The 26,809-nt window shown below is 30.8% G+C and overlaps 3 protein-coding genes across 5 annotated transcripts; 2 read left to right on the top strand and 1 right to left on the bottom strand.

Moving 5' to 3' along the window:
* Positions 1 to 167: 167 nt before the first annotated feature.
* Positions 168 to 20,731, bottom strand: Buffy (BCL2 family apoptosis regulator buffy). Of its 2 annotated transcripts, none has more exons than XM_076414550.1 (7): positions 20,592 to 20,731; positions 5,738 to 5,886; positions 1,551 to 1,649; positions 1,327 to 1,497; positions 1,097 to 1,251; positions 894 to 1,040; positions 168 to 831 (listed from the first exon to the last, which is right to left on the bottom strand). In XM_076414550.1, the coding sequence occupies exons 2-7, from the start codon at positions 5,844 to 5,846 to the stop codon at positions 694 to 696; spliced, it is 819 nt and encodes a 272-aa protein (XP_076270665.1). In that variant the 5' UTR covers positions 5,847 to 5,886; positions 20,592 to 20,731; the 3' UTR covers positions 168 to 693. The 2 variants fall into 2 exon arrangements, with proteins under 2 accessions (XP_076270665.1, XP_076270666.1); XM_076414551.1 differs by having other exon boundaries at positions 20,588 to 20,727.
* On the top strand, positions 223 to 17,022 carry LOC143202763 (uncharacterized). 2 transcript variants are annotated; one of them, XM_076414548.1, is made up of 7 exons: positions 223 to 330; positions 8,013 to 8,153; positions 8,453 to 10,211; positions 13,257 to 13,447; positions 13,510 to 13,672; positions 13,722 to 13,812; positions 16,499 to 17,022. In XM_076414548.1, the coding sequence occupies exons 3-7, from the start codon at positions 9,466 to 9,468 to the stop codon at positions 16,778 to 16,780; spliced, it is 1,473 nt and encodes a 490-aa protein (XP_076270663.1). In that variant the 5' UTR covers positions 223 to 330; positions 8,013 to 8,153; positions 8,453 to 9,465; the 3' UTR covers positions 16,781 to 17,022. The 2 variants fall into 2 exon arrangements, with proteins under 2 accessions (XP_076270663.1, XP_076270662.1); XM_076414547.1 differs by having other exon boundaries at positions 226 to 330; positions 7,817 to 10,211.
* Positions 20,732 to 21,527: 796 nt separating the features above from the next.
* On the top strand, positions 21,528 to 25,164 carry LOC143202756 (uncharacterized). Its single transcript, XM_083059061.1, is given in 14 exon segments — positions 21,528 to 21,695; positions 21,829 to 22,090; positions 22,164 to 22,292; positions 22,348 to 22,466; positions 22,526 to 22,742; positions 22,802 to 23,004; positions 23,122 to 23,336; positions 23,393 to 23,697; positions 23,700 to 23,829; positions 23,882 to 24,060; positions 24,133 to 24,334; positions 24,389 to 24,584; positions 24,643 to 24,843; positions 24,900 to 25,164. Coding segments are annotated over 14 exon segments (2,673 nt in total). The 5' UTR covers positions 21,528 to 21,554; the 3' UTR covers positions 25,074 to 25,164.
* The last annotated feature ends 1,645 nt before the right edge of the window (positions 25,165 to 26,809 follow it).

The following is a 26,809-nucleotide window of genomic DNA, read 5'->3' as shown; positions in this document are numbered from 1 at the left end:
TAACAAGAAGCATTGTTGAAACTCTACGTTTCTTTATTCTTATTTTTTAATTGTTTTAGAAAGTAACAAACTTGCTAAGTTATTGTTATAAATAGCGATTTAAACATTTTCAATAAGTACATTTCGGTAGGCAGCATCATGTTTTTTAATAATTGATTTCTCAATAGTTTGGCGAGGGAACTTTTATTTATTCATGGCAATGTAACAAAACTATAATAAACAGAACTATAATCAAACAAATCATGTTGCCGATTCACAGAACATTTTGTGAAGACAATTTTTATTATAGTAATATGTAATATTATTGTTTAATTTTACAGAAAAATATATGTAAGTATTAATCTGCTTTGAAATTAATTTAATTTAAAATGTTTTTATCATAATTATGCAGGTTATGTTATATTAGTTGTAGTACAAAATCCAAACTCTAATTTAAAAGAAATCATAAAGATATTTTTTGTGCCAATTATAATATTTCATGATATTTTGGTGAATGGTCTTTTAATTAAATATTGGTTCATATATAATAAAAGTCTTATTTTTGTCAATAATCACAAAAGTTATAAATACATGCGTAAAAGTATAAAATATTTAAATAACAAAATTGGGTAAATATGTTCTACTTTAACTAAGTACATAGGAATAAAGAAATACTTATTGATTAAGTTTAAGATTGAGATTCTTTTATGTACATTAGCCGCCAAATCGTATACAAAATCGAACTATGAAATAGACCACCAATAGGATTACTATAACTAAACCAAAAAGAGTAATGTATTCGGTTACTGATACTTCTTGATTTTGTTGCCTACAGTGTGAACTCAGACTAGTCTGAAACAAAATTTTAGAAATATGTTTATTATTAGTTAGTATGTATATTTTGAAGTACCTACCCACCCTCCATTAGTGTTAACCCAATAAGCAATACGATCTTCTAATAGTTCCGTCATATCTTCTAATATAACATGAAGTTGTTCACTATGGCCTTGCCTAACATTGTCAACAGCTAGTCCACCCGCAACACTGTAAATGGCCACTATCTTAAAATATGGAAACAATATAAACTGTTTATCATGTGTGAATCGTTATGTATTACTTTTCCCCAGGTAGCGTCAGTTCTGAGCATGTGATGTCCGATGGCGAGGAGTAAACCGGCAGTACCATCATTAGGTGGTGGACCTGTATGCCTGAATATCCTCGTATATAATTTCGGATGCATTCTTTCTAACTCTTGGCAAGCAAAAGCCAATCCTAAAAAATATATTTAAGTTAATTGTATATTTTATTTTAATTTAAGGGAAATAAATATTTGTTTTTTATTACTACCTGGAAAAACTTCTCGAACTATATTACTACACCCTTCTAGCGATCCTACGGCACTTCTTACTCTTGTTAAGCCGAGCTTCTTGTTGAATAACCCTGCTTTCTTCAGTCTGGTCCTGATATATAACGTGCATAATGCTCGACCAACAGCAACTATTTCCTCAGGAGGTGCAGCTAAAATTAAAGGGTCATTGTATTTATTTTAACGGCTTAGAAATGTCAACAACCATTAGTATATCTCCATCCGATCGTTGTCGATAATTTTCTTGAAACGACATCACCTACGTTACTAAATCGCCTTCGGAAAGCAGCTTGAGGATCTCCACCTGGAATATATCAACAATATGATGAACTAAAGATGATTTGATTATAAAATCTAAAGTTTCTATACAACAAATCGGCTGAATATGTGATATATTTCCCAATATTATAAAACGATTTACCTCTATAGGTTTCCTTAGAGCTAACCTCTGAGGCCTGTTAAGTAATTTTGTTAGTATTACAAATACATTTTATTGCTATGAATTGAGTATTTAAAATATTCTTAAAGAACAGAACTTAGTTATGTTCTATTATACATATTTAGAATTCCTGGCAATGACTTTTCTCTCATGCTTCTACATACCTTTACCACATCGTTGAACTTCTTGGTTATTATTCTTTTTCTTCTTAGCTTGATCTTCATTTAATATGATATTATTGGAAAATACATACTGATGTATTTATACAGTATTCGCCTTGCTTGTGTATTGATATAAGTAGAAGAGAAAGGTATTAATAATTTAATTTGTAAATTTAGATTGTACTAAGTATATCTAATGTAAGATGAAATTAATTAAATTAATTAATTATGACAGGAGATGCTGCTCAGAGAGGTCATATGATATGCTTCGTTATAAACAGTAAAAAGAAAAAGCAGTGTATAGTGCATTAGGAGGGTGGAATAGAAGACATTCTTTTCTATTATATTTAGGTGTTTATAGACATAGAGAAATAGAGATTTAACTTTATAGGAAATTTTGGGGAAATGTTTGGCGACGTCCAACATCTAGATGTCGCTAACTTATTACTTGCTTTAATCGTTATGCTATAAGCCGCAACGGGATCTGATTAACTCATTTCGTTTCTATGGTACGTTTGTTATTTATTTATTTTGAGCGCCATTTTCAGAATGGCTGACATAAAGAATAGTGGGTTTAGAGATTAAATTATTAGTTCATTAGTATATATAAGTCGGTAGTAAAGTAAAGTGAATTATCGATCCAGGAAGTGTTGTGTACCCGGATGCAGAGATAGTAAAGAAATGCAGAATCAATCAGAAATGAAGGATAAAAGAGTCAAGGCAATATCTTAAGCCCCAGAAAATTGTTTTATTATACTGTTAATAGGTTTCTTTATTTTAAACTCTTATTTTATCCCGCGATATTGCCACGACGATAATATAATATATTTTTGTCAAATATCTTGAAAAAGTGTAAATTTAAAATCTTTTAATTGTACACTACATGATTTTCCAGATATAATATTACAAATAATAAGGCGTACTATATACTTTTGGGTAAACCCATAATAGATCTCTAAAATATTAAATTAATGGCACTAAACAAATATAGAAAAGGGAAAAGACTGAAGAAGTAATTTTGACTTGTTCCAAAGTGCTTTGTTATATTATTTCATTATTATTATTCATTATTATTATAGATATTTATTTCATTCGTTAAATTAATAAATTTATTTCATAAATTATATTTTTTATATTTAAATTTTATTGCTCAATTAAACGCGACGTCTCTAGCTGTCACATGCCGCACCAGCGTGGCAAACTTTATCAAAGAACCAATCAAATGTCTTCATAGCCAAATATTTTTGTCTACAGGTGCCTATAATGTAGATTTAAATTGCCCAATCAAATTACTCGAATAGCCTATATAACCCCATCTGATCCCTTATATTACTCTATGTTTATAGATAGATCTTATTACATACTTTGTCTTTTACCTCACAACATGTGATCAAATATTGTACGTTATAAAATCATTGGATCTCTTTGAAAAACCAATAATATTGTTTAATATAGCTATTAACTCTCCAATTGGAGGAACTTCGACTAATTCTGAAAAATAATTCTATAACATTCTAATATATTTACTATGTCTTTAAAATATATTTTTTCTTGAATTAAAATTGAAATGAATCTGATTGAAATGTGAAAGGAACACTTTTTCTATTCTAAGATTTAAATTCGTACCAAAACGCTACCCGACATCTTATTTATTGGTCAGTATGCAGTTAATAAATAATGAAATTCGGCACGTGCATCAAAGTAATTAATTTTGCGTGTTAATTATGAATTCTAAAGTATGTAGTCCTTCCAATAAAACAGCCAATGCACGTTATCAATATTTATAGTGCAACGTTGCCGCACCAAATTTAAGTTTTCCTTCATTTCGACTCTGACAACAAAATACTAATGTAAATAAAATAATGAATCAAAAATAACGTTATAAAATATATTTATACTATCATTACTATCATACTATCAATTTACTATCATTTAAGTATTTTATATAGTTTTAGTTTCTTCAACTAGCCTCTACAATAACCACCATAAGCAATATTTATCTGTGTGTATAAAATGCCAATAATTATGATATTATAAATTTTTTTGTTTGAACCATATTTTTCTATCAACAAGTTTTTTTAGTTTTTTAAAAATAATAATAATAAATAATTGCAAGTGTTCGGCTCATAGATGGACACTTGACAGTTTAAAATTAGTAAAAATGTGAATTTTACACATGAAAAGAATGCTCAAATGAATGGCCCAAATGGAGAAATTATTGTCGAAATTGAAAGCTATTTTGAAGATAAAGACAAATCGTTCTGTTAAAAACGTCATTAAAAAATAATCTGGACAAAATTTATTACTCTTGAAGGAAAGTATCTTGTTGATTAAGGTTGAATTTTGCTTAAGGGTTGTTTTATTAGTTAGCCACAAGTGTTATTGTTGAAAAATAAAAGCATCCACGGCATATCATGATTTGGTAAGGAACTTAGGCTGAAGGCTTGATATTTTTGGCTAACAGGTCAATTGAACAGTCCCCGGCCTGACACATAGATGGCGCTACTAGAATTAAATCCATATTTGTTTTTATCCATATTAGTTTTTTAGTTAGCCCTAACCCTCAAAAGATGTGTGTATAAATTTGTTGCGTTGTGCAGTTGTTGTATCGTTAGTTTGTGAATAGCATTTTGAGTGAAGCAATTTTTGTTATTGTGAAAAAAATGGTTTAAAGAGGAATTTCACGTGTTGATAATAATGCTTTTTGAAGGGAAAAAATACAGTTGAAGCAAAAACTTGGCTTGATGCCGAGGATTCAAGGATCAAGGATCAACGATTGGTATGCTAAGTTTAGACGTGGTGAAATGAGCATCGAAGGCGGTGAACGCAGTGGACGCCCAAAAAAGGTTGTTACCGATCCAACAGTCGGCTGGCAAGGTTATGGCGTCTGTATTTTCGGATGCGTATGGAATAATTTTCATTGACTACCTTGAAAAAGGAAGGACCATCAATAGCGACTATTAGATAGCGTTATTGGACCGTTTGAAATGAAATCGCCGGAAACGGCCGCATTTGAAGAAAAAGAAAATGCTGCTTCCCAAGACAATGCACCGGGTCACAAGTCAGTGAAAACGATGGCAAAAATCCATGAATTGGGCTTCGAATTGCTTCCTCATCCACCGTATTCTCCAGATCTGCCCCCAGCGACTATTTCCTGTTCTCAGATCTCTAAAGAATGCTCGCTGGGAAAAAATGTTCATCGAATGAAGAGGTGATCGCCGAAACTGAGGCTTATTTTGACACAAAGGACAAATCGTACCACAAAAATGGTATTGAGAAGTTGGAGGGTCGCTATAATCACCCTTGAAGGAAATTATGTTGAATAAAAAATCTAATTTTGCCAAAAAATGTACTATGGTAGGCCGGGGACTTTTCACCAATTGAAAAGTGTTATATTGGATGATACTGATGTGGAACACCTGTAATTAAAAGACTTTCAATGTTGCATTAACGATATTCAGCCACATTTATGCAAGATATGAATGTAAAATTATGATTCTTGTTTCCTTATACATAACCTTATCCTATACAAATCATTCTTGTATGTACTTTATACTTCAATAAAATTATATAACTCTAACAAGAACTTAAAACTTGCATTATTTTTGGGACTTTATAAGTCAATGTCGTTTGAAATATCATAAAAAATTGATAAGATCATTTTAAGGTTAGAATTTTCGAAATCATAGCAGATATGTCATCTGTATAGTATATCAGAGGGTACGTTATGTGTGAATTGGTTACATCATCCTAATATTCACAAAAGTGATAGTCACTGTATAAAATACATACCTGTTACTCCTTGTGGAAAGACAACCGGGATACTTAATTTCCTCCTGGGTCTCGTATGCGACAGTCTTCTGGGTAATTCGTGCAGTCCAACGTGCAGAGAATCCATCATCGGTAGAAATCACTTTTGTTTGCTTTTGTCATTCCCAATTCTACAAAATAACAGCGCATTTTAACGAATGTTTGGAAAGTAACCAACTAACCCAATAAAAAATATAATAGAACAAGTATCAATTTCATTTTAAAACAATACGAAAAAATCGGCTATCGATGGGTACAACAACATTCCAAATACGTGGGCATTTCAAAATCTATTTTTTCCATGACTATGCTGTCCGAAATGAAAATGTGACGTCATATAATTTAGAAACAATTCGGCCTTTGTAAGAATCTAAAAATATTTGACTTTTGAATGTTATAATTAATTTTACTCTTTATATTAGAATATAAATCAAATTTTTGTTGATATTAACATGTAAGTTTGTACATATATTTGAATGATTTATTTAAATTTAGATGTTTATGTTATAAAACACAATCACTAAATTGGAGATACTTTAATAGTTAATACCAAATTAAACATTAAAAATATATTATATCTGATTAACTCATATATTATGGATTATATAAAACTAATCATAAACACATATATTCGAAAACTTAGGTATTTATAAAAATATATAACAGAAATATTGATTGTAATAAATATTATAATTAATATAATATTTTGCATGTTCATATGAACATATTATGTTGATATTTCTTAGTGATTTATTTAAATTTCCGTGTTTATTTTAAGAAAGAATATTCAACAAGTTGGAAACATTTTAAAATAGTTAATTTCAAATTCGTTACTAAACTTGTATCATGGATTTTTTTAAATTTTAAATGATTTGCTCATTTTAACTGAAAATGTTATGTTAATCATTTTTGTCATTCATGATATCGTTGTAATTTTGTTTTAAAATATTTATTATTAATTTTCATTAAAAAAACGCGCACAAAAAACCCGCCATTAAAATTATTAATTACTATATTTAAGTTGTAAGATGTTATGAGGTTTTTTAGTTATTTAATTATAATTATGTAATAATACGTTTCATAAGATTTGCACCAGATATATTATGAGAAATATTGATATGGCTGAGATAAAAAAATATTGTAATACGATTTTGCTAAATATAATACAAGCATCAAAGTGTTCTTATTCTAATATTCAGTTTATAAAATAGTCCGTAGTATCCCAATACAGTTGAACCTTCGCTATACCTATTGTTCATTTCTAATATGGAAACGAGCGTTACTAATTTAGCAATAACTGTCTTTTAAATAACTTTAATTTGTTGTTTAACAGATGTGCTTGTATTTGGCGTCGTAACATAAAATGTCCTATATAATAATAAACATTTATTTTTATTTTAAAAATCCTACCAAGTCAATTAAATAAAATAGAATAATCTTTAACCGATATTTGTTATCAGCATAAAAATTTTCAAATTTACTTTTTAGATTATTTTCTTTTACATTGGGTATAAACATATAATTTAATGTCATTCAATCAAGAAAAGTAATATGGCTTTGTTATTTTAACAACACCTTTCTTTTAATTAATTTAAATTGTTTGTGTAATAGATGAACCGTATAAAATTAATTAAATAAAATGGAGTAGAGTATTTTTATTTAGATTTTTATTATTTCCTTTTACATTGACAATTTACATTTGCAATATTACACATTGGGTTCAAAAAAGTATAAAAATGTTGTCAAATAAAACAAGCCAAGAAAATGAAAATGACTTTTTTAAAATTGATTTTTGTGTTGGTCAGCACTATTTCTCAAAAGCTACTGCACCAATATATTGTATATCTTCTGTCTAGGATTATTGTATAACAAAATATACTACTGTCATCAAAAAAAATTATATGACTTATAAAGTAAAAGGTTCTGTCAAGGCAAAGAAAATATAAAAAAGTAAATCATAATCGCCCAATAAGTTCCAGACCTGGTATATAGATAACGCCACCTAAACCTAACCTAACTATCAAACGTCACGTGTCAAAAAGCCAAGATAATTTGTTACAGGTTGATGAAAACCATTGTCAACTATTGGATCTTAGTTGAGCTGAAAAATATAGTTTAGGGAAAAAGGTTTCGCTCAAGTGAAGAAGTGACTGAATATTATTTTGAAAGCAAAGATAAAACGTTCTACAGTTACTTAGTTACAGTAGAGTAAGTAAATAGAATAGAACTAATAGCTGTTTTTTAAATTTGTTTCCAGATAAACAGCCTCTTATTGAGGAATGACTAAAATCTGGTGAGAAAACAATCTTTTTTCTATAGGCCCTGATGAGCGCAAACTTATTATTATATTGTATGAATATATTTTTTATATTTGGATAGCCCTTGAGCGCTATCTATGGTAAGCTTTTTGCTTTTATCGTTTAGAAAGCTGTCTCACTTTAACTGCTTTTTTGATGTCTGTATTTGATCACACTACTCACAGCAAAACAATAAAATCGTCATTTTCTTTGCTAGTAATGCTACTCACTTTACTGTCACTCATTATATCATGTTTTTTGTCTGTCTTATTTGTCTTTATGGCATGAATTCTCAAATTTTCTATTCTTTTCCTCCTCATCTGTTCTTTCTGCAATACTTTCTGGCAATCAACATTTTGCAACTAGCGTGGTAGCAAGAGTATAGCTGCATTTGTTTCAGGTGGCAGTGAAAGATATTTGCAGTGTTGTCAACTTGCGAAAACTATTGAACGTTTTTTCTGCAGATAGCAGTCATTACTAAGATCGCTGAATGTATAGTATATATGTTCAAAAGTATTTTGAAGCAATAAATATTTGAAATACTAACTACAAAACACCTTAGCGTCAGTTATTTAAAATATCAATTACAAATTACATTTTTGAGAGATAATTGAATTACAAATGCCAAATATATACTTATAGTCCTGCCATTAAAGTAACTAAATCACGTCATCAACATCGTCGAACATTTTGCCAAATTCAGCTTATAAAAGCGTAAAATTCGTTTTATATTCGGAGCATTTTTCCTTCTCATTTTACTAATTAGCACTACTCTGGTTAAAAAGAGACAGAGTGAAGTCTGATGCGTTCGAACATGTAACCAGATCGGTCTATAAAATTCGATCGGTGTTGGTACTGGTCGATACAGATGTCATATATTAATGCAGATATAATTAATTGTAGTTTAAGTCCTTCAATAAATATGCATTAGATGTACTATAATGTTGAAATAAATTACATTATATAACGTTATTTCTGTTCTTATTATTTTATTTGCATTAATATTTTGTTGTCAGAGTCAAAATTAACGACAACTTGACGCGGCAACGTTGCATTATAAATTTTGATGACGTACATTGTGTGTTTTATTGGAAGGACTATATGTTTCAATAACGTATTTTAATTACAAGTAATTCAAATACTGCCCAATCCTGAATATGTAAAATACAGAATGCATTTTGTGAAGGACTGCGTAAATTCTTAAATTTCTTCATTTAATTATTTCACTTGCATAGTAATGATTATAACAACTTTTCAAATAAACCCCGTAGAATAATTCAACTAACCCATCATTGTATCACACAAGTGATATTTTACATGTTCTTAAGTCACGACCGAATCACTTCCTAACTATATAACAATCGCACAATGAAGTGGCCGAAGTAGTTCATTTATCGACAGTTTTTGTACAAGATGGCTCTTCCTTTCCGCAACATTTTTTTCGTGTTTAATTTCGTATACGTCCTTGGCGATATCTCCAGCTTTTACGGTGGATATTCCTATCCTCATCCACCGAATCCACCACCGGTGAGCTTAGACGAACCGTCTCCCTCACCTCCTATATATATACCACCAATTTTCTCCGACGAGCCTACCCCTGTGACACCATCTAATGATTACCTACCCCCGGTTCCCACTTCCGGATATCTTCCACCTGTCAACAATGACATATTTCCGCCACCATTACCTCCACTGGTATCGAACGACGATTCAGTGGTGGTTCCCGCCCTGTCACCGTCAGATACCGCGCCTTACCCGCCCAGTTCATCATACCTACCACCCCAGTTTCGCATGGACCACCTGTCTTGCGTGCACGGTTCCAGATTCCGGGCGATTTTCAGGATGGACGGTTACAGTCAGCAATACCCCGTGGTGGAAGACGCCACTGGGGAATGTATCGAGCATATTGGCAGGAACAAGTACAAAATGGAAATGAACAGTTTCGAGGCGCTCGTTAAATGTGGAGTTAAGAGGTGTGCGAGAAACTTGTTGAAAGCTGCTGAGGAAAAAGGAAACGGTAATATGTGCGCGATGATCCGAATACCGGCCATCAGGGGACTCAGATTGCCTGAAGACAAGCTCGTAACCTTGATGTGCACTCCTCAGGAACGGATGATCAGTAAAACCAGTCACGTGAAGTTAGGAAGCAACAAGATTTTGTAAGTAAATTTGATGATTTTTTTATATTCAACTCTGTTTTATTGGGTGACGATATTTTATAAAACTTAAATTAGTTTTAAATAAAAATAAGTTTCTATAGAGTTTTTCAATAAGTGCAGGTTGATGTTGAAATTAAATGAAACAAACTGTGTATAAAATACAGAATATGGACAAAATAATATGAACACTTGTTATATACACAATATTCATTTATTATATCTGACATTCATTTTTAAAACAGCTGTCATTCTTCACAGAATAGATTCGTAGAGTGCCTAAATAGTTTCTAACGGTTTGTTGTTCTATTCTTATACCAAAACCTCCACCAATTACTTCAGTAATTTTAGAGATGGAAATCTTCTCCTAACTTTGTGCTTTAAAACTCCTCAGAACTATTCAATGATATTCTGATACGCCTCAAACCAAAACTGAACCTTTTTGACTGTATGTATGGGCGTATTATCATCTTGGAATATGGTACTGGTTGGTAGCAATATGATAGTCATGTTAAGAAATTCATCATTAAGGGTATTGAGATATTCATTCGTTCAGTAATTGGTGATGCGAATGAGAGAACCAGCTGAATATTAGGATATTGCCGCCCAAATTATAACGGAACTTCCCCATGCTTGCTTGTAGGAAGCAGGCAGTCCGGATCTGTAGGCTTCTTTTTTCTTTGAGGTTTTCCATATATAAACCCGGCCATTTCTTTCGTAGCTTAGCGTTGGTTTCTGTTATAGAGGATTTGGCAATCGTAACTCTTATATTAATGTTAGCTTTGTGTTTGCCGTGCCAAACAAGATCTTTTTGTAGATGCACCGTGAACCTCATGTAATTTGGCGTCTTTCCATATATGACAATTGTGCTTGTTAACTAACATAGCTATTTCTCTATAAATATGCCTCATCACTAATGCTAACTTTTTAATCAAATTTGAGGTCTTCCTCTAAGCACTCTTAAGCTCAGCGAATAACAAGCATTGTTTTCAATTTGCCTAACTCTTTGAGTCAGCTGGATTATGTATAAGTGCAGCCTCAAGTCCAGTTAAAAATTGGAAAGCCAACTTAAAAAAGCATTGATATCGCTTTTGTCGTAACTGTCATATTGATATAGTAAAAAGTTTTATCATTTGGACGTGACTGTCAAAATTGAATCAATCAGATTCAACGTGGAACTTGGATTGGACATCAGCAATTGAATAACATTATAAATAACAGGTTAGACAGGCCCCCAAAACGAAATAACTGTCATAGGTTGCCCATCCGCCAATGTAGACCCATCCCAGATGGAAAACCCTACATATAAAACAATGAAAACACAGCATTCATTGTGTTTGAATGTTTTGATGGTTGTCATCTACAAGCTCTAAAGTCGATTCACAAAAGTAGTAAAAATAAGTTTTAACTAAAACGTATCTAGTTTTGTTATAAAGGCTACAAACTTTGTTTTCCTGTGTGTATCCGTTTTGTTAGTTACTTGCAATTTTTCTCTTGCAATTTTTTTTTGATATATCTATTTCCATCTTAAATTCACTCTTATCAATTATCCATTTTCTATAACTTTTATTGATCCAAATATAGTTCTCGCTATATTTTCTTACTCAATGACATTAACTTTGTCCCATATATCATCAAAATGGATGATCATTGCATATTCCTACTTTGGTCCTTTTTAAGATGTTTTAGTTTAACCAGTTAACGCTTTCTCATTATGATGGAAGATTCCGCCTGTTGTTATAACTTTCTCTTATCCCTGTCTTTGTGTTTTCATTTCCTGACACTATTATTAAAACTCCAAGACATTCAAACTTTCCTACATCTAATTTTTTCCAATTTTTCGTTTTCTCTTCGTTAATATATCCTGTTATCGTTATTTTTATTTCTGCTTATTTATTCTCAGACCTCTTTTATACCTCTGTTGTTCATTATCTAGTTATTTCTAGTATATATCTTTTTTTGGCTATTACAACTTAGTCTTTCTTATCTTACTCTTTTCTGTTAGTTATTATATGACTCGTCCGTTAAACCCAACAGTGACTGGATATTTATTTGGATGGAAAAAATTATTTAGACAATAAACAAATATTATAAGATGATCACAATAACTTCAAATTGCTGATTTTGATGTGATAGGTCGTTATAATTGAGAAACGATTAAAAGATAAAGTAAGATAAAATCCTAAAACCGTATCGCAGCGCCACATACTGGGTTCGGTTGTGAATCTAAACCATGGTCGAATTCACATATACACACAAAAACTTTTATCAAAATCGATCCGTTTAGTTAGGATTAACGTTTAGGGACTATTCAGTGACATATAGTGGCTGATGAATGCATTCCCTCCTTTATTTCCAATAATTTGTCCTTATCCAAATACAGTGTCAAATAATTTACATCTATGTAAGGAAATTTTAAGGATTCATTATACCTTTGAAGCTTTGTTCAAAGAAATTAGTACAATCTATGTTGATCTAAGTATTGTTCATCGTTAGCTAGGAAACATCGTACAAACATCAAACAAGTACTGCTCGGTCAGGCCCTAAGTTATAATCAAAGCGAGTACTTCAGTAAGGTGATTTGAAGGTTATATTACAACCTTCTTTTGTTGGGCGGAAGTTATTAAGCGCACCCTTACTTTTATGATAGCAAAAACGTATTTTGCTTCTACTAACTGGTTAATAATTGTTATGAGGCTGTTTAAGTCCAATCGTTTATTATCAAACATTTGTGTATAAGCAGGGCTAATATTTTTGCAAAAGCTGCCGATTGATGACAAAAGATGTTGAAATTGTCGCTAAATTAACATTATTATACTAAGTAGATCAAAGAATGATCTAGAATCAAAATAATGTTATCGTAACCTAACCTAAATCTAACTAGTATCAAATGTCAAAAAAATCATGATACTGTAATTTTTTGAACGAATCACAACTTCCTCGATGTCTTACGTATTCATTATATATTGTAACTCACTATATATCTAGATTCTTACCGTATTTAAATACTATTAGATAAATAATAAACAGTTTTAATTTATATATTAGTGCGGGTGTTCGAGCAAGATCAAACCCTGATGTCGTGGCATCTGGAGGCTCCCAAAATGATTTAAAAACTCGTATAACCATATACAGGAAACGACCAGGCACCAATGTTTTCGATCAGCCTGTCCAATCCAACGCTATTATTCATCTAGGTGAAGATCTACTACTTAAAGCCAGTGTAAATGACGGGGATGGTATTGAAAAATAACTAGCTACGTTTATCAACGTTTTTAATGTTGTTTGTTTATGGTTTAAGGTTGGAAGTACAGCGATATTGGTCCTGTGGTTATTACCGGCCTGCAATCGCAAAAATCGGCACTGTTGGTGAACGAAAATGGTTGCAGGAATAGTTTAATGAAGAGCGTTTGCCCGAATCAGCCTCACAGAATCAGTCCTTTGACTACAGACCTTCAATTCAGGTGAGATCTTGTCTTATTTCCGCGCAGGGAAACTTATATACTTTTTTAGAGCATTTCTGTTCCAAGAATCCCCCGAGGGTGACGAAATGGTTGTTTCTGTGAAGATGCAAGGTTGCATTCATCCTGAAGATTGTTCTAAAGTAAGTCACTTTTGATAGTTTTTTTTTTCAAAATCTAGTGGTTCAACAATCTGCCCAGTAGGCATTAAACATTTCTTATATTTCTTACTTCATTAAGTAGTCTTCTATGTAAAATGTTATCTTAATTATTTAATCTTATTATAAAATCTATATATGGCCTATAATCAGATCGGATGGTCTTAAATGTTTTAGTCTACGCACTTCAATATCACGTCGCACATTTAACTGATTAGCAAGCACATTGGAGTGAACTAACACTGTTTGAAAGTACTTAACAAAAACATTTTGAATTACACTCGTTTTTGCGTTCTAGAGGAATATCACGTTATATCACTTTATTAGGGACATAGTACGGAGCATGGACAATAGCACCTAATACGAGAGTCACTATTTATATTTCGGGAATTGGCAACACTGTTGTCATGTGAGTCCATCTGATGGTTCCATCGTAAAGTTCGACATTTTTGACGATATACGTACTTAGAACATTTTGTCGCACGGACGCTATTTGTTTATTTTATATTTAGTTTGAAAGTTTCGTCTCGGCAAAAAATGGAACTGAATCGTGAACATTTTCGTGCGATGATTTTTTACGATTTTTGACGTGGATTATCACAACAAGAGTGCATCAATCAACTTAATTTTACTTTTGGCGATGAAGCTCCATCAAGAACCACCGTGTATCGCTGGTTTAGTGAATTCAATCGTGGTCGTAGTTCGCTGTCCGACGAGTTTCGTGAAGGTCGTCCAAAATCAGCTGTTGTGCCAGAAAACATCGATGCTGTGTATGAAATGATTAAGCAAGATCGTCATATCACCTATTGTGAGATCGATGCATCCCTAGGCATTAGTTCCACCAGCATATATGCGATTTTACATGAACACTTAGCTATGCGAAAGTTATGTTCGCGTTGAATCCCACACAATTTAACAATCGTTCAAAAAAAGGCTCGTGTCGATTGGCGCAAAGAAATGCTTAAGAAATTCAATCGCGGTACTTCAAAAGACGTTTATACAATCATATTCGTATAAGCTTAAAAGTAAGCCGCAGTCGACTGTATAGGTGTTCCAAGATGAACCAAATCTAACAAAATTTGTTCGCGCACGAAGCATTTCAAAGAAAATTGTGGGCCGTTTCTTCAGGAAAGCTGACCATATTGCAACGGTGTCTCTAGAGGATCGTAGAACAGTAAATTCTGATTAGTGCACAACCACTTGTTTGCCAAGTCTTCGGTGAAATAAGGAAAACAAACAAGAGACGCCGCATTGCACTTCATCATGACAATGTGAGCTTTCACACATCGGCTCATACAAGAGACTATTTGAGCACTCAAAGCATCTAATTGATGGGTCATCCGCCGTACAGTCCTGATTTGGCACCCAATAACTTCTTTTTGAATCATGAAGAATAAACTGCGTGTTCAATGATATTCATCGCCCGAAGAAGCTATTGAAGCATTTAAAAATCATGTTTTGAAGATACCTCGCTCGGAATCGAATAAATGCTTTGCAAATTGGTTTAAGCGTATGCAATAGTGTATCGAGCATCGTGGCGAGTACTTTGAAAAACAATAAAAATATATTCGCAGCTTAACTATTCGTTTTTTTTTCCTTTTCCTGAAATATAAATAGTGACTCTCGTACTTTGTTTTGGAATCGTTGAATGATGACTATATTAAACTTGTTGGTAGTACCCCATTGTTGGATTCCATATCACCAAAGAGGCTTATTAGTTATTAAGAACAATTATTGATATTCACTGGATTGCATGTTCTTCTACACAGTGAATGTTACGTGGGTAGACTTTGTGTCATTTGCTGTAATATGTCAGGTTTCCAGTCACAGTAGTATCTTATCAAGGTGTGTCTAGAAGTTATTTAATATTATTGAATCTTCGTGAAATGCTGATTGCTGTGTCATCTGCATATGTTGCCACAGTGGTGATTTTTATTGTCGGTAAGTCAACTGTTTATAGAAGATACAGTATCAGACCTAGTACACTACCTTGTGGAACTCCTGAACATATTGAATGTAATTCAGTGAGTTCATCCTCTGTTTTATAGTGAAATCTCCATTTGTGACATAAGACTTTAGTAAAAAAAAATGTAGATGAGATATTTCTTTTGTTTAAAAGTATATATATTTATCTCTCTAAAGTCTAATTTTTTCCAAACCAACATCAAACTAATTTCTAGTAAATATGTTAGAAAATAATACTAATTTTTCATATTTTTCCATTTCACTCTATTCAGGAGTAGTCACTACCTTTTAAATCGATTATTTTTATTATACGTTACACATTTTAAGGAATGTCAAATGTATTTCCACTGCCACTTTTATAAAATATAATTTTAAATCATTTACTAAATATAAATAACCTACTTGATATTGTCAATGACAACACAACTCTTTCTATCATTTTATATAAAAATATCATATATTTCAATGCATCCGTTTCAAATTTATCATATTTATTTCGAGATATATCCGTCTATAACTATTTTTGTTATGAACTGTTAGAAGATATATTAAATAATATCTTTAATAATAACAGAAATATTTAATTTTAACGTAAATTATATTTTGATATGAAATGATTTAACTACACATAATAACCTTTATATGACAGTGACACATTGTCACTGTTATATAAATGGCACTGTAACAATTCGTTGTTTTCCCGCAGTCTACTAGATGTAATGACAAGATAGAAGGAAGATCCAAGCGCTCCGCCAGTATCTTTCACGAAAAAACTCCGAAGAATTCATCCGGTGAAGTGGAAGACTGGGAATCGAGATTGGTATTCAGAGTCGAGCCGTATATCAGCAGGGATAAACTTAAAAACACCAGAACTGTCGTTGTTAAAGACGAAACGTACCTTTACATTGTTTTAGCAGCGTTATGTTTAAGCGTATTGGGATTAATCGTTCTAACATATCGATTATGTACGAGACAAAATAAGTTGTAGTAAACAACAATCTATAGTATTTTTAATTAGGCAGTTTATATTTATGAGCGCATTGTTGTTAATTGAAAATAAATAACAATTATATAGAAATAATGTATCACAGTTGTTATTATAATTAGTGACTCTATTTATATAATATGAGTACTTTTATTCTAACTAATATTTTTTAGGTTATTTATATTTATAATAAATAAAATAGATTGTTATATTAAGTTATAAAACATTAAAGAATAACCCAGCAATCGAAATCGTATTACTTTCCTGATATTTATTATAAATATATTTTGTAATAAAAACATTTAATTAAATCATATTAGACTCAATAAAACATTCATTAGAATAAAATATCATTTTGGAATATTAGTTTCCTATAGAATAGTTCATCTTTCGAAGTCATAACAAGAAAGATTTACATTAATCCTTGAATGTTAAAAAATAGACTCAGTAGATTTGGATTTGATTATAAAAAATTGGAATGGTAGGCTATTATTATATTAAGGTGTTACAAAATGCTTTGAAAAACAACAGAGCTTTCGAAAACATTCCCTTTTAATCGGATTGACTTCAAATTTAAATTGTTCTGGCTTGGTTGGCGCAGTGGTAAAGGCGACTGGACGGTCCTCCTACTGTTGCGATAGTCGCGGGTTCAAATCCTGCTGGGACATGGTCGTAAATTTATGTTTGTCATTGTTTAACATTTGTGATTGTCCTTAGGAAAGAGTGAAATATCCGACAAGGAAAATTATCCCAGTCACGCCAGTAACCAGGCTGGGTTAGTTGGTCACTCGCCAGTCAGTAGGCTTAATGCCGAGGACCGTGGTTCGGAGCTCTTGTTAAACAGTATGTCCAGTTCAGATAAACTCTAGATAGCAAAAAGGAAACTTTAAAATATACAAAAAATTAATTGTGGACTCTCTTATATATCTATGGCATTATCTAGAGTTTCTACGATTAGAATCATTACGATTACAATTAAAAAAATAATGTTAATTTTTTACCCCAGATTGTAAACAATAACTTCTGTAAAATAGAGAGTGCACAAAAAGTATTAATTTCGGGGTCCACTGTTGTAATAACCCCTTAATCATTCACTATATTATGATCAACCTAAATTACAAATTTTCATTCGTGGCACAATTAATTTTTTCATTAAAAATGAGTTATTAGTTTAATAAAAAATACTGGGATGCTTTATTTAAAGCCAATGACAGAAATATTACAGATCAAAATAAAAATAATTTCAAAAGATTGCTGTCCATCCTGTAACTAAGTTAAATTTCTATAATAAAAATACAGTAATTAAAGGACTTGAAAAATGACCAAATGTTATGTATTTAATTGCTTTTGATTATAAAGAATGTGACAGACGGTCTATATAGCTTAAATATTTGAGTTATTGTTAATTATTATTTGTAGGGGTTTCAGCGTAATTTTCATTAGAGTGAAATATAATAAATAGTGAAAAAATTAATTTTATTTTCCTAATAGATGATTTTAAATTCACATATCCTATAATAATACTTATTAATTGAAGCCCGTCCAATTAAACAGCCAATCACGACGTTAAAATGTACATGTACACAATTTTCATAACCTATATTTCAAATAATTTTGTAAATATTTGGCAACATGTGCTTTAGCACTAAATCAAATCAATTTTTACAAGCTGTTTAGTTACATATTCTGCATCGAACAGCATTTCATCTCTTTTAACTACGATGAAATGAGAAATGAATGAAAAAGAGATGAATCTTCAGACTTTTCAAGATTAAGTTTCTTGTTATATATTTTTATACACAATAAATTTACTAAAACATATAACCTAAAATTTTGAGAGACATCTAATTTAATAAGTTGGTATTAAAACAATATGTACATAACCATACATTTGATACATATGTCAATGTCAAAAAGATGTCACTAAGTTTTATAATTCTTTTATATTCTTTAATAATATACAGCAAACAGATATTTTTTGTTCCAACGTATATGAAGTAAACGATGAATGCTATTAATTGTGTATGATTAATGTGTGCTCCCGATGGCCAAAGTGAAAAAAAATCCAAATTATACGCCGTTGATAATGAATAGCTAAATAAATACGTGTTCAGGTAACAAATTATTATAATTGCCCAATATTTCGATCGATTCAATAACATTACGGCAACTTGCAAGGTTTTTTTTAATGTCGCTCGACCACTAAGTCATCAGAATTCGTATTAGGACCCTTAAAACATGTAATGTCGCATGTAAATAAATATCGGCGAAAAAGTTGATAACATTTTATTACCATTGTTTGTACCTTTTTTATCGGTCCTTCATAATTGTTTTCAAATGGTATTAGTACAGATAAGTTTAATGGAGCATAAAGAACCAACAAATTGTTATCAATTATTTATCGCCGGTGTTATATATTGTACGTAACACATTACGTTATTGTAACATATCTTTATAAAAATACAAATTCTGCTCAATCTATAAAACAACTATTCTATGTAGTAAAATCATCTTTTCATCTTTCAACTTCATTAAATCATATCTGTATTAAAATTTCAAGAACATCATTTCGATGTTTCATTCATAATATTACACATTATATTAATGTTAGTGCAACACTATATAAATAGATTACAGTGGAGAAAAGTATATAATAAAGTAAGTTTGCTAGCTACAAATATGTAGAAACATAATTGCAAATTTCATTAATTAATATTTGGTTCTTGAAACTAACTTATACTAGTAATAGTTTATAGTAAATGATGATTATTTGATCTAACTTCTGTGATTCAAAAGGCGAGTATGGATATGGTTCAAGGAACCTTTAAGAATTAATTACTTAAGTATTTAAGCTTTAGTATTTTAACAGCATCAATATTTAAGGTTATTGAAGATTTGCGGTTATTATAGATTTCATTTTAAATGGAGCAAGTTTAATTAAAATTAAACTGAACAACTCAAGAGGGTTATTAAAGCTTTACATTACAAGTTATTGAAGCTTTAAAAGATTTACGGAATTATACATTTCAATTAGCAATCAAGAAAGCTTTCTGAAAGCGTATATACAAAAAAAATGCAGAAATTTTAATTACCAGATGGCAAAATCACTGGAAATACAAATGTATACTCTGGTGTTAAGTTTTGCATTTCCATATCCGCGCACATTTCTCCTAGATTTAGTTTTTCAGTTCATTATTACCATGAATCCCATTCATTTTCTTTTTTTTTTTTTAATCAAACGATCAGACGATTTTCTATGTTTGAAAATCAGTAGTCAATTAAAAGGTCAGTTGCAATTCGAACATTTTTCTGTCAATAAAAATCCTGACTGTTACCATTTATGTTTTGCATTGGGCGGTATGCGTCCTACGTTTGCAATAAAAATATTTTTATATAATTATTATTAAATTTATATAAAAATAATCAGTGAGAATAACACTATTATCGATATTCAAAATTAGCTAAATAAAAGTTGAACAAAAATTTTAAAATAATGATTTATATATAGAAAATTATTTTCATTTTATACAAAGTAAATACTTTACTATACACAATGAATACAACAAATACATTCGTTGCTGGTAATTAAAAACATGTAATAATACTACTTAAAATATATAACATCAATTAAAATGATTCGAATAAAATACACGTGTTCGATTCTATAAAACATGGTTTACATAACCGAAAATGTTTTACTTTAATTGCAATAAATGCAAAGTAAACCAATATCACGGTATCGGTTAACCAGTTAATAAATGAATTTAATGTAAATTAATCGTGATGATTGGGTACACTTGGTATACATACGTACGTTCGTTTCAATTAAAACTAAGAGAGGGCACTAATAAGGTTCTACCGAAAAACTACCACCTTCTATGAGATCTATTAGAGATGTACCGCACAAAACTACTTGTTAAACATTGCTATATAAAAGACAAACTTTAACTGATTATATGCTGGTGTATTTGGAGTTCATAAACGCGCGTAAATGTATTGTTCTACTCTTAAGGCTTCCACATAACAAGCAAATGTATCGCTAAAGCAATTCTTAATTGTTTTCAATTGATAACTAAATAGTTAAACGAAAATGTTTACATACATTGATTTGGTACACTAGGATAAGGATTTTTATAACTGTACTTTGCTAATTTATTTATTCATGCTTGTGAAAACATTTTTGATATAAATAATTTATTTTATTAAAAATAATTTGCTCTGGATAATTAATTTCGCTGACACACTCACATGCAGTAAAAGTCATTTGAGATTTAAATATATAAAACGTGATATTATTATGGACCTATAGTTCATAGTTAAATATTAACAAAACTATTTTTATGGAAAATAAAACTGAGAAATATTGACGTTCTATATTAAGGTTAGGCAACCGATAAAACAGCTTTAAATTTGTCTTATATTTAAAATTATTATACTTATACGTGTAAAATAACAACAAATATTGTAAAACATTACAGATCCGGTATATTATTTATTAAATTTATTCAAAATATTTCTATTAAATTATATTTAATATTGTAATGGAAAGGTACTATTTTTATATTGCTTATCACTAGTTTAATGTTATAACATATACAACATATATTATCAAGCAATTATTAAGAATATAGGTTACATTAAAATAAATAACAAAAACCTAAACTTTTTTTTAATATATCCTAACTTTATACAACCAGAATTACACTTGCGTATTTCTCATGGCTGACAACAAAACGATGGAGTTACTCGGAAAAAAGTCAATGTACTAGCTGTAAAGATGGACGATGGAAAATTATTGTCGGAATCTGCTTATTGCAGATTATGTTGTGCTGCAAACGTAAATGGAATTAATATATTTACTCAAACAGAAAATTCCGAAGATATGTGTAGTTTAGTGAATAGGTATTTACCTATTAAGGTGTGTTTTGATACCTGACTTTTAAGTAGTGAATTTGATTACCTCAGTATAGCTATTTTCCGATGCAGATTATTTTTCATTCACGGCGGGAAATTTAAATTAAAATACGGATCTTTGCAGAATTTTCTTTTAGGTTGAAAATGATGATCCCTTACCAAAAACTATTTGTCCTGGGTGTCACATTCAGCTTGAAGCTACAAAGCTTTTTATGGACTTAGTAATAGAGGGACAAGCGAAATTAAGAATTTTGTTAAAGAATCAACAAGACTTATTTGATAGAGAGGAAAAAGAAAGGCAAAAACTTGAAAAAGCTTTGCAAAACCATAATCCTAATGCTAGCGTAGAAACTTACACTATACAAACAGATGACAGTGGTGAAAAGTATATAATTCAAAGTAAGTTGACTATCTACAACTCTGTACAAACTAACAAGTAAACTCATTAATTATTGACTTAATGAATTATTAGTTTACAGTAAGGGCCCATTGTTTTCATCCGATCATGAGTTAGCATTGAAAGCTGAAGGACTTACTAAGCCAAAACGAAAAAGGGGCAGACCTCCAAAAATTAATAACCATGAAACTGTTGATGAAATAGGTACAAATATCTTAATAAGAATTACTGCATCTCTTTATGTATATATCTATTTCAGCCTCTTCATGTAAAATTAAAAAAGAGTTAGAAAATAAAGATGATAATGAACAAGTAGATAATGATGGCAGAAAGAGGAGAAGAATTAGAGCTCCAGTAAGGTATCAAGGTGTAGTACAGGTATTACAATTTAACAATTAATCATAATTTAATATATTCAACACAATATTTAAATCAAGGGTGCAGAGCTAGATCATATTTTAAAGAAAGAAGGTGTACTAGATGAGGATGCTGATGATGTAGGGCCTTCAGATGCAGAAGAAATCTTTAATAATGTTAAAAGGGAGCCATTAGAAATTGGAAAAGTTATAACTTCAGATGGCAAAGACCTAGGACAATCAGTGTATGTGAACAACAGGACTAGGAAACATAGACAAAAAAGAAAATCAAATAGTGGTAAACTTATACTTGGGTACAGAAATATAGCAAGCAATGCATAATGGTAATTATTTAAGGTGTAAAATATACTTGTGAAATATGTAAGAAGAGCTTTTTACATAAAGGACGGTATGAGTTGCATAAAAAAAATCATAAAATAAAATATGTCTGTCAAGGGGAATGTTGTAAAATGGAATATGAGAAGAAAGATGATATTTTGGAACACCAAAATGAAACAGGACATGCAGGATTTTCATTAATGCAGGATATAAGAAATTGTGTATGTCTGAAGATTTAGTGAACATTCTGTATATGTTATCTGTTCATCTATTCATATCCTTAGTATTAATTTGTTATGTATATATTTTTTCAACATTTCAATATACCACTGTTTTAGAATGGATCTCTAATATTACAAGAATCTGAAAAACTAGAAGATAATGCAGATATTTTGTCTAGTATTCCAGAAAAAGTAGAAGATAATTCAGCAGATGATGATAATGTAAAATGCCCCAAATGCGACAAGTCCTTCTCTTGCAAACAAAATTATGAGGTTCACCTGAAAGCGATACATAACGGAGAAAAACCCTTTAAATGCGAACTATGTGATCGGTAACCTCGTTAATATTTTTTAATTCTTTTTTTATTATGTATAGTAAATTTTGTAGAACATTTGCTTATGCATACAGTTTAAAATGTCATATGGTTTCTCATAAAAATGTAATTGATAAAATCGATCAGATTTCCTGCGATAAATGCGACAAGGTTTTCAACCATCCAAGCAGTTTACTGTATCATAAAGATACAGAACACGGCAATCAGAGGTAATGTTAGTATATTGAACTTTTATATTATGATAATTTTTCTTCCGGTCTTAGGTTTATTTGTAATAAATGCCATCGAACTTTTCGGCATCGACAGTTATTACAACGCCATCAGCTGGTCCATTCGGATGAAAGGCCATTTAAATGTAATATGATCAAACTTTCAAAACACGAAGCAACTTGATCAATCACGAAATCGTACACACAGGCGTGAAAAGATTCGTTTGTACCATTTGCGGACATAGTTTTGGACATAAAACTTCTTTGTCAATCCACTTAAGGTAACGATTAAACAAATTAAATTACGGTGTCAAAAAAGTTTTTTGTTTTTAGATGGCATAACGGTTCCAAGCCATATCAATGTGATTTTTGTCAGAAATCATTTTCACAAAAGGGAAATTTAATGGAACATGTGAGAATTCACACAGGCGAGAAACCATTTTGTTGTGATATATGCGGTCGAAGTTTTACGACCTCTTCACAGTGGAAGTTGCACAGAAAAAGGCACACGGGTAAAAATATGTGCATCCTAAAGTGGTTTATAAAATTAACATCATAAATTTCTTGATATCGCTTTCTTTTAGGTGAAAAACCATTTACTTGCGAATATTGTCAGAAGAAATTTCTTCACAAAGAAACTTACATGACACACATAAGGAGGCATTTAAATATTCGACCATTCAAATGCAGATTTTGCTCCAGGGCCTTCTCAGAAAACTGGGCTTGTTCTAGACATGAAAAGTTACACTATGGGGAGAAACCTTACAAATGTGATATTTGCGATAAGTAATTACGTTTATATTTTCATTTACCATAATTTTAATTAACCCATTTTTGTAGAGCTTTCGCTGATGCCTCTAACTTTACAAAACATCGTCGCACTCATCCGACAAATCACATTAAAAATGATATCAAAGAAAATTTAAAATCCGAAATATGTGTTAATAAAACCAGCCCTGTAATGCAAGTGGGCACGATGTCTCTTCTGCGTTCTGATGATACCAATTTAATTGTTCAGAAGGATCAAACAGTTGAAGTAAGGACTCTATCAATTATCAAAGTGGCCGAAATTTTCACAAACATTATTTTTTAAGTTAAAGATTGAAGCTCCTAGTCTACAAATACAGGAACTACTGGATAATGAAGGGAATCCGATTAGCTTTACTACAGCCGATGGTCAACCTATTCCCATAGTTTCATCAGATTCAAAGAAGTTCCAAGGTCTGATGCCGGATGGTACATTAGTAAGCATTGACATAGTTACAGACCAGACCAAGGAAATAGAACAAGAAGAAGTATTGATCAGACTATTTTAATATTGCATATTTAAGACTCATAATTTTTATCGTAGGTCGATAAAGCCCAAGTAAGTTTGCTTAATACCGAAATTCGGTTCCTAAATGAAAACATCGTTACCAATACTAACGAAACGTTACCAGAGGAAAAACCAGCATTTCTTTCCGAAGATGGAAAAGTCTGTTTTATCACATCATTTGATGAAAATTCCTTTTTAACAATAAACTGAACTTGTGACCAATATGCACTGAAAATGCACAAGTCTGTTTTACTTTTTATTCATATGACAATTTTATTATATAATAAAGATGTTAAATCATTGACTGGATTTTTATATATCATTGTATTCCTTCGTAGGTAGTAACCATAAATTAAATTTATAACTGAAGTGGAACCTATGTAAATCAACACACCTTTAAAACTTAGGTATATCACAATTGGGTCCTACCTGAATATGGTTCAACCAATTAACATAACGATCTCTCGGGTTGTAAAGTTTCTCTAAATTGAAACAGGTGTTGTAGTCACGGGCGCTAAAACTGGCTATCCGAAATATTCGACGGTACGATGTTGCCAGTTGGTTAAAATATTGTTACTATTGTTCGCTATGTTAAAATATGTTAGAATTATCATAATTTTATAAATAATTACGGCACAAGTAAGTTTGCTTAATACCGAAATTCAGTTCCTAAATGAAAACATCGTTACCAACACTAACGAAACGTTACCAGAGGAAAAACCAGCATTTCTTTCCGAAGATGGAAAAGTCTGTTTTATCGCATCATTTGATGAAAATTCCTTTTTAACAATAAACTGAACTTGTGACCAATATGCTGTAAATGTACAAGACCTGTTTTACTTTTTATTCATATGGCAATTTAATTATATAATAAAGATGTTAAATCATTGACTGGATTTTTATATATCATTGTATTCCCTCGTAGGTAGTAACCATAAATTAAATTTATAACTGAAGTTGAACCTATGTGAATCAACACACCTTTAAAACTTAGGTATATCAAAATTGGGTCCTACTTGAATATGGTTCAACCAATTAACATAAAGATCTCTCCGGTTGTAAAGTTTCTCTAAATTGAAACAGGTGTTGCAGTCACGGGCGCTAAAACTGGCTATCCGAAATATTTGACGGTACGATGTTGCCAGTTGGCTAAAATATTGTCACTATTGTCCGCTATGTTAAAATATGTTAGAATTATCATAATTTTATAAATAATTACGAAATATCATTTGTGTTGCTTGGTTAGAGTAGACCGATGGTGATATAAAACATCAAATATAAACAAGCGATCAATTTATTTTAATAGTTGAAAATTTAACCGTTCTATTACCCTTAGGAAAGTTATAATCTAAAATATGGACTTTTTTATAGTGATTCGGCCACCTCGTGTTGTGCGATCAACCACTTCAATCCTAGCGCGAGAAAATATTTCTTAAAGTAAAATATCTACTCATCAAATACTAAAATTTATATAAATTTAAAGTATATGTTTTTTACATTAATAATTATTTAATTTCTGCTAATGGTTGCTTTATATCTATTTAAAGCTAATTATAACCATAGAACTTGATATTGTTATGCGCTTAGTCTTTTATCTACATGTAGCTATGTTGTTAATTATTGCAATTATTATTGATAAAATAGTTTTTTTATAGATAAATATGTTGACATCATACAAGAGTCATTTATTAATAGTATCAATAAAGACAATGAAAGCTAGGAATACAGATTCCTGGATAAAAACTCTATTAGTTTGATCTAATCCGATATATACTGTAAATGTGTGAATTTATTTTTATTTGATTTCATAAAATGTTTAATCCAAAGGTTCAAAATCCTGCGGAAATTTCCGGAGTCCTTTTGAAGGTTTAAAACTTGTTAATATTGGTTCTGACATTTTTAAATTATAGTTGATAGAAAATAGTTCCATTCATTTTTACTTTTTT

This window comes from Rhynchophorus ferrugineus, unplaced genomic scaffold, assembly GCF_030347505.1.
Source record: "Rhynchophorus ferrugineus isolate W39M unplaced genomic scaffold, kcgeb_rfMv2 rfM9, whole genome shotgun sequence".
NCBI lineage: Eukaryota > Metazoa > Arthropoda > Insecta > Coleoptera > Curculionidae > Rhynchophorus > Rhynchophorus ferrugineus.
The sequence above is the reverse complement of the archived record's forward strand: the minus strand, read 5'-3'. Positions and strand labels throughout refer to the sequence as shown.